General features: G+C 52.1%; 3 protein-coding genes across 3 annotated transcripts; all 3 read right to left on the bottom strand.

Moving 5' to 3' along the window:
• Positions 1 to 828: 828 nt before the first annotated feature.
• On the bottom strand, positions 829 to 1,446 carry HMPREF1541_02769 (uncharacterized protein; the record flags this gene model as incomplete). Its single annotated transcript, XM_008717124.1, has 1 exon — positions 829 to 1,446. One exon carries the CDS (start codon positions 1,444 to 1,446, stop codon positions 829 to 831), a length of 618 nt encoding a protein of 205 aa, XP_008715346.1.
• Positions 1,447 to 2,953: 1,507 nt separating this feature from the next.
• HMPREF1541_02768 (uncharacterized protein) lies at positions 2,954 to 6,295 on the bottom strand (the record flags this gene model as incomplete). The annotated part of the gene is made up of 3 exons (XM_008717123.1): positions 2,954 to 3,742; positions 3,821 to 4,050; positions 4,099 to 6,295. The coding sequence occupies 3 exons, from the start codon at positions 6,293 to 6,295 to the stop codon at positions 2,954 to 2,956; spliced, it is 3,216 nt and encodes a 1,071-aa protein (XP_008715345.1).
• A 608-nt stretch (positions 6,296 to 6,903) lies between these two features.
• Positions 6,904 to 7,683, bottom strand: HMPREF1541_02767 (uncharacterized protein; the record flags this gene model as incomplete). Its single annotated transcript, XM_008717122.1, has 1 exon — positions 6,904 to 7,683. One exon carries the CDS (start codon positions 7,681 to 7,683, stop codon positions 6,904 to 6,906), a length of 780 nt encoding a protein of 259 aa, XP_008715344.1.
• Between the last annotated feature and the right edge of the window lie 994 nt (positions 7,684 to 8,677).

Genomic DNA, 8,677 nt, shown 5'->3' with positions numbered 1-8,677 from the left:
GGGTGTGATGAGCCCGGCTTGCTTGGGGATACACAGTCGGTCTCTCTTTCGAGGGGACGGATGAAGAGGTGATAGGGACTGAGTCAAGCAAGCTCATCATGAACGGTTCAATGACAGATTTAGATATTGCGATGATGCCCTTGACTTGAATGCTGCTGAGGAGGAGGGGCGCATGCTGAAATGACCTTCTACTTCTTCTGCTTCTGCTTCTGTCCTGCTTCGCTTCCCTGCGTCCATGTACATGTTTCTCGAACGGGACCAGGCAGGCCTCTTCTTCCACCCTTTTCGTCTGTGTCCGTATCCGCATCTATGTTTGTCTACAGCTTCTATGTATTGACACTCGCTTCATTTCCCTTTTTTCGAATCGGATTTATTGTAGAACTGTACGTCGTTTGCTGGGGCTAAGGCCATTCTTTATACTTCGCTGCTCCCAGCACGCATTCTTTAGCGCTGTCGCTGCTTCGGTGAGGTCACGAGCCGCTTGTGTTGACTGCCAAAGATAAGGTGGCCGTGCAGAACGGGGAGGAAGGGTTCTGCTGTGGGGTGGGACTGAGGTGTCGTCGTGGGCTCGTTGTAAGATGGGATGGCGGCAAGGACGTCGAGCCCATTGATAACTGGAATGGGGTGGAGCGGTCATCGATATGCTCCTCGCCCAACCGAGCTCGCTTTGGAGTGAGATCGCACCGAAGGGCACCTAGCCAATGTGCATAGAAAGCCAGAGTCGAGCTATTTCGTAAGCAACGTCCTCGTCCGCAATGACGTACCCAGGGCCACATATAGCGTATGAAGTCCCCTTCACAAATCATCGAAACCACCGCAGTGAGACAATCATGATTTCTTCCCGTAGTGCGGCATCTTCTCGTACGCGTTGGGACTAGGCCTCCTCTTCCCAGCGCCGTGGTCATGCTCGCAGTCCTTCTCATGCCGATGCTTCCTCTTACCCTTGCCCTTTCGACCCCTACTGCCGCCACTTCCACCAGCCATTCGAGCTCCACCATCGTCAGCCGAGTCGCTTGCTCCGCCGCTGTCGGAGTCACTGCTGCTCGAACTGTCGTCCTCGGACGAACTCTCGCCCACCTCCCGTGGCTTGTGGTAGATGCAGCACACCTTGCTGCTCTTGCGGCCTAGACCCTCGTTGTCCACCACATCTTCCGCCCACCGGATGCGTGGCCGGCTTTCGCTTTCTTCGTCCATTTCGTTCTCATTGGGCTGCGTATGCGTATGCGTTCGCGAAGTGTGCGCGCCGCGCAGACGGAGCACAAGGCTTGGTTCGGGGGAGCGTGAGGATCGTGGCGTGTCTGTGGGTGTGGAAGTTATGGTTTGCGTCGCGGAGCCAGTGGTGGGCGTTGCGACGCCGGGACCAGGGTGTGCGAGGGCGGGGTATGTTGGGCGCTGGTCGGCGCGGGATTGTGGAGGAGGTTGTAGAGATTGAGGATTCGATGCCATTGTGTATAAGAGAGAAGACGACTGCCGGTAGGGAGTCGAAAGTAAGGAGACGTCTTAAGCGACGTGGACGGCCAGTAGAAGGGGGTGCGCTTAATAGCCACGGACTGTCTCGTGACCGTTGTTTAGGCTCACTGCGTGATTTTGTGCGGCAACCACGCGATTTATTTCTGCTGACTTGTTGTTCGCAGAGGCACTGAATCTAGATGTACGCGTGTGAAAGCTGGTTGGCGGTTGATTGTGGAGGGACATACAGGACGACAGTCGCAAGAAATGACAAAGCAGGCCAAAGAAAATGGGCAGTGACGTTTCTCCAAAGTCCAATTTGCCTTCTTCAAGCCCGCAGGTGGAGACCAAACGAGGCAAACACCGTCAGAACTGGCCCATATCTTGAGGGACTGCAGCAAGCTTTGGTCTTTCTAATATCCACGTGAGAGAGTTGAAAAGGCTGCGTTGCACCACATTGCCGCTGCTGCTCCAATGATTTCCTGCCTGGCTTACGGTCATGCCGTGCCAGGTTGGACATTAGGGGAAGGCAGATTCGGGGCACTCCAACAACGATTGCAGCACAGATTCTTCAACCTTGATACTGAGCATATTGCAGAAGCTGGGACCAACACTTATGGTGGTTGCGTACGCTTCTGCAGGCCCCAACCGACGGGCGATCTCTAGTCTTGTAAGCAGGTCATGAACAATGTCGACAGCGGTACTTGTACGACAGCTGCTGCACGTACACGATTCCTGGCGAATAAAAGGCCGAACAGGCAAGACAACACGCGAGGCACCGCCGAGGGCGAGGCTGATGGATTCAGGGGGCAGTACGCCGTACCAGAGTCGAAGCCCCCCTGCGTTCAGGTACTATACATGCAGTCACGACGATCTGAAAGGCCGCTGGGGGAAAAGCCCGGATTCTTTTGTTCTTTTCGTCAGATCATTTCTCTTCTGTCTAATACTGCATGCTTCGGACGCTCATACCTCATTGCAACCAGCCGCTCGAGGAAATTTTCCCTCCACGAGCACACACAGCTAAGAAGGCCCGTAGTGAAGGTAAAATGCCCAATGCAGTCTATCAGAGTAGTACTTCTTTCAACGTCTCGTATTGTCGAGTAATGCCGTCGCATCACGCCGGCACTGCAGTCCTTCGCTTTTAATGGTATCATGGAAAGACAGCACGTAAGAGTGGATATCGTAATCGATCCGTGGTTGGGTTGAAGATAAAAGTTCTGCCCTCCTCTCGAGAATGCTATGCGCCGACGCGCTAATATCTCCGCAGCGTTGGAGGAGAGTCGTTCTCAATGTTAATTGCCTGATCCAAAAGATGGCCGGCGTCTGGTGTGTCCAAACCAGGCTGCACTCAGCTCTTGTAAAACATCCACATATCGGTCAACCCAGGAGCAGAGTCATCGTCATCACCTTCCATAGCGAAATGCTCGACGCTGGCAGTTTCGGTGGCCTCGCTTCTAGGGTCAAACGCTTGCCGAGGCTTTTCACCCCGGAATTCTTCCTCGAGTCACAGATCCTCATCCTCAAGCTCGGATGGCTTGATGAGGCCACCGACCTTCATTTGTCGCTCGCGCTCCGTCGCAGCGAGGTCGGCTTTCTCCTTTTCGCGTTCTTCGGCATAGAGCTCCGTGTGGTCATCAGCGAACTCCTTGAGCGAGATCAAGAAGTCTCGCACATGTGTCTTGAACTTGTTTGGGTCCTCCGTCAGCTGGAAGAGGCCGGTAACGAAGTGTGTAATCTGAATTTCTTTGAGATTGGAGAACGCGTTGTGGAGCAGGGTAGCGGTAAACTGGCTGATGTACTCTTTGTTGGAAGTACCGGGTGCAACTTCAGAGCCAGAATAGACTGGCTGGGAGATCTTGTTGGTCTCCACAAGTTGGAACATGCGGCTTAGCAGCATACACTGGGTCTTGAATCCGGCCTTGTGGTCGGAATCTGTGAGGACGAAGAAAACATCCTGAAGGATGGGAATGTAGAACTGTCCGAAGAACATGCCAGAAGTCTGCGAATCAGTTTCAGCCATGTTGTTGACCAACTCCAAACACATCGCCAAGCCGGTGTTTTCGACTTCGCGGTTGTCATGCTTTGATGCCCACATGCATGAGTCGATAAGAAGCTTGAATTGACGACCATCCAGCTTGAGAAGAGCTGGGAAGCAGAAGAGATTGATAGCCTGTAGGAGCTTGAAGAACTCAACGCGAAACTCGGGATATTCGTGGAAATCTTTGTTGATCATGTCGAGAGTACATTCGAAGACAGCATCCATGATCGGCGAGATCTTGTCATCCATAAGGTTCTGCGATATGTTAGCACTGTCCAAATAGTGGCTGAATGATCTGACCAGATGCCGAGATCTACCGGGGGTCCAACGTACATGAAGCTTGTGGATGATAGTCGTAGTGACACTGAGGACTTCGGCATCGCGAGCATCGGCAACATTACGTTGGTAATCGAGAAGAATGGCGTCGAGCAGAGGGGGAACCATATTGTCGTTTACCATCTGAAGATCATCCGCTTTCTGGACATAGATGTCCACAAGCTTGAGAATTTCTTTCTTGATCGTCTTCAGACCACGAACCTTGGGCGTCTTGGTTGCAACGTTGCCTATAAACATTAGCGGCGATTTAGACACGGAACCAGAATTGGCCATACCTTGAGCCTGAACGGCGTCCGAAATAAGCTGAGAGGACGCGCGGTACATATTGAGCATGTCGTGGTAGATGCGACCGATTTGAGTGTAGAAATAGCTGCCAATTGACGTACAAGCTGCGACGTTTGTCTTCATAATGTTGCCAATGACCTTGATGGTGTCGGCGTCCTGGAGAATTGCGGGGTCCTGGTTTGCTTGAGAGATGACACTGTCCCATGCTTGATTTGGCAAGGACATGAGATTCTCAATCAGACGATCTTGAACACCTTTCTGACCCTGGGCCGAGATCATGTATCCGCAAGCTTCGTAGAAGGTGTGAACTTGCTGAGGAGTCAGATCGCAGGTGATCTTCCGCATGTTACGCACAATCTCATCAATGAATGGTTCCGTCTCGCCTGGCTGCAGAGCAACAAAGTGACGCTTGCATTTGTTGGCGATTTTGATGAAGGTATCGCAAGCCATATCTTGCACACCCTCATGCGTCTCGTGCATGAACTCGAAAAGCTTGTTGACGACAGTCTTCAAGAACTTCCAATGAGCTTTGAGGAAACGAGGATACTGGCCGACAATATACATGATATTACTCGCGACCACGGCCTTGTTGTCTTTCCCTCTCTTCATCTCAGTAAGCCCCAGGAGATCCTTGATAACGGTGACCAGGAATCGCTTTTCGGTCTCCTCGTTCATGGCGCCTGATATCGAGCCAATAGCCCAACAGAGAGTGTTGCAGTTGTTCCATGACCACTCAGTACCATCAACCTGTTTTGAGAGTTTGTCAGACATGATAGCCTCAGTGTCGACCACGTCTAAATGGGTGAGGTAGACGAGACACTCGCGGGTTGTCTTGTAGAGCTGGATTGTGTCACTCTCCTTGACGAACTCGCGAACGATCTCACCCTCGTCATTCTCCACGATCAGAACTTCCTCTGGGCGAACCATTTTTTCGACCATGACCTGCCGCAGGTTTGAAAGGATCTGAGCATATTTGTGCTTCCGTAGGGGATAATTAGCCAGCGCGCCTGGATGGGGAGCGCCGCCATTTGCTAGACCACTCACTCCCATGTTGACGAGAGGGTTGAGCTCGGTCATTGGCAGCTGTTGCATCTCCTCATAGAGCTCTTGCACAAGCTTAGTCCAGTACTCCAGGCAAATCTTGAAAATTTCTCGGTCGTCGATCATGCTAATCTTGATGAGGTAAAAGTGGCCGTGAAGGAGGAAATCGTTGTTAGGTAAACGCTCGACGGTCTGTAGATGAGTGGAGAAGTAGTTGCATAGGAACAGGGCCAGATTGAGGATGTACTCCTGGTCGCGAGCGCCGCTTTTCGCGTAGGCTTCACGAATATCAGTCTCAACAGGCAGAGTCCGCGCCACGACTGTCAATGTCTCGGTGAACATTTGTGTCAGTTTCTCGTCATACTGGAACTGCTGACTCATCTGAAGGCCACCAATCTCCGTCAGGCACTTCAGACTAATATTCCGAAAGTGGTCAACCTCAAGGAATCGGCTCACGAGTGTGTCGATGAGCTTAGTCTCGAAGATGAACCCGAGAGGGATCCAATTCAAAAACCGTAACAGGGTCTCCAAGGTAGCTTTGACTAAGGGCACACTGTTGGCAGTAGTGAGAACCTCATTGCACAACTGGAAAATGGAAGAGAATTCGTTGCACATTGTGGTCTTGAGATTTTTGGCTTTGGTGGAGGTCATCTGGTCTTGAGAGAAGTCAAAGACCTCTTCTGACAGCAAGCGCAAGATTGCCATATTGTTCTCACACACTGACAGGCTGGAGTGGCAAGACGAGATAATCTCGTTGATAAAGGTTGGCCAATTGTGAGGCCACTCTTGTTTGAGAATAGTGACGAGTGTAAGATCTAGCTTGTTGACGAACATCTTGTTGGCTTTGAGAGACTCTTCGGTCTGGGAGGCTTCGAGGATCTGATTGACAACAAAGTTGCGGATGCCTAGGCACTGGTCGCGTGGTAGGACCTTCCATCGGGTGTTGACGACATCGTCAAGCACTTGTAGGCCGAGATACTTGGTAGGGGCATATTGAGCCTCTTGCAGGATCTTATCCACCATCAACCAGGCATCCGGGTTGGATTTAAACTCATTGAGCTTCTGTTGGGCTTGCTTCTGAACATCGCCCTTTCCCTCTTGAAAAGCCTTGACGGTGGCGTCAAGCTCGGTGACGGTGACGGACATGTCGACAGGTAAGGAGAGGATGGGAAGCGCTCGCAGAGCGGAGTGTAAACTTTCGGATGTGCCCAGTCACTATTAGACCTGGCAAAAAGGCTTTGGTCAAACTCGGAACAGAAGCGCGGACGATGAGGCGGGGCACGGGCTCCAACAACGCTCTGGTTCGGGTAGGAAAGAAGTCTTGTCTGTAAGCAGGCCACGAAGACAATGCTCGCTACAAATTTGCAAAGTAGCACGTCGAGCGAGAGGAAGGAACTAGTCGGCGCAGAGGTGTAGAAGATCGCAAGATATCAAGAGGCGGGCAGCGCGAGTTGATTCATCTCCGTGACGCGCAAGGCTACGTGAGGCTGAAGTCTCATATGCCAAGCTTTTAGCCTGTCTTCTGCCTGAGTCTGTAGGTAGCCCCTCGGGGTTCTTACAAATCAAGGACAGGGCTCGCAATTGGTCGCAGAGAAACTTGGTATAACATCATATGAAGTGTTGATAGAAATGTGCAAGAAAGTATCAGTGACTCGTCTGAAAAGGACTCAATGGTATCACTGTATATATCTAATCGGCGAAAGGTGGCTAAGGGCCGTGGCTCATCAAATTTTCCCTGTTGGGTTTGGATCTGCTCACTTGGTACCAACACCCTTAGTGCGAGGACTCTCGGATCTGAGGTCCTGTCGCTCCTCGGATTCGCGCTTGAATCGCTGATACGCCTCGTCGATCTCCTCTTTACTCTGCACTGCGTTCTTCTCGGTGATTAGATCCTTAAGCCACTTGTTCTCCATCTCGAGTTGTTCAACTTTGGATTGCAATTTCGAGTTCTGATCGGTGATGTCCTTGACATTACGCTCAAGAGCCTGTTCCCGCTGCTTCTTCTTGACTCGGAAACGAGCACTGGCAGCTGTGTTACGTCTCCGTTTATCTTCCTCGGCAGCAAAACGCGATGCATCCTCGGGACTGGCCTGGTGAGACTCGACTGGTTCGGTCTTGCGACGCGACGGACCAGACTGAGCCGGACGCGCGGGTTGAGCCTGAGCGCCTTCGATGGGGAACGCGGCAGTAGGGGCGGGCTGGATCGGCGTGTTGTAGTTGTAGTAGCTGGGGGTATCAGCGGGAGAGGTGGTCACTGGGCCAGCGCCAAAGTTCTGAGCATCTGCACCGACCAACAACTCTTGATAGCGGGTATCGGTCGGCTTCTCATTGTTCATGGTGTAGTTGAAACCTGTCTCTTCGGGCAACTGTGGGACATCGAGATGAGTGAAGTCGGTATTGGTGAACATGGCAAGATCCGATTCGAAATCGAGACCCTCGGGATTGAAATTCTCTTCTTCGTAGGGCGATAGCGAGTTCAGATTGTTGAGATACTCGCTGAAGTTGGGGCCAGTACGACCCCGATAAGCCGACATGACCTTGGTGCAGGACGAGAACGACCCTGCTGAGCTGTAGCTCAGATCAGAGTCTGCAGCGACGACGGTGTCGGTAACGACGAGAGCTGGGTTGTTTTTACAAGTATAAGTGAAGGAGAGGTGGGTGGTGGGGAGATTTTCGAGGGCGTAAATCTCTGACTAATGGCGACGCCGAATGTGGAGTCAGCCGGTGTCGGCGCCGACGAGTGTCTGCGCACACTCGACAAGGACAATATCTCGCAGATTCGTGAGGGTTGATAGATCTTCAAGTCTAGGGAGTGTCCCAAATTGTGGACTAGAGTATTGAAAGGGAAGGAATGGCGCAAGAGGAGGGGAAGGAGGATTTGATACTGGGTGCAGCGGCTGCAGGGACGCCCGTGCGCTTTTCGTTCATCCGGGCCAACACCAATCCAGCAAATCCGTCGCCCGCTTAAGCGGTCTGCAGTGGGGCCCCCCTGCTCGCTCCCCACCAGCTCCCACTCTGCCCAACCACTTAACACGTGCTTGGAAATCAAGCCAGCACTTGTCAAGTCTGACACCTTCGCTTTACATAACCAGACTCTCCAAATATGCCAGTACGATGAATTCCACGCCGATTCACAACGGCCAACACAACGTCTTCTATACGGAGTAGAGCCGAGGTGCGCGATCATCGAAATCGGCCGGAAGGCTTCAAGCAAAGTTTTTGCCATCTCATCATGACGGTTACTGAAAGATGACTCGATCAGCTCGACCCAGCCAATTGGCCACGGACTTATGCGCTCCACCCCGGATACGCTGCACAGTTGCTGTGTGTTCACTCATCAATCGCTGAAGTCTTTCAGCGTCGATTTCCAAGCATCTACGCCTAGGGTGTGACCTCAAGAGTCAGATCAACGTACGCTTGAAAAGGGCTCACATTCAAGCATGAAGCACTGGCCGCTGAGACAAAATGTCGAACCTGAGCCTGCCCACGGCACACCTTTGCCTGATCGGGTAACCAATTGCTTTGGGC

The sequence above is a fragment of the Cyphellophora europaea genome (assembly GCF_000365145.1).
Source record: "Cyphellophora europaea CBS 101466 unplaced genomic scaffold supercont1.2, whole genome shotgun sequence".
NCBI classification, from domain to species: domain Eukaryota; kingdom Fungi; phylum Ascomycota; class Eurotiomycetes; order Chaetothyriales; family Cyphellophoraceae; genus Cyphellophora; species Cyphellophora europaea.
This window is presented reverse-complemented; position numbering and strand designations above follow the sequence as displayed.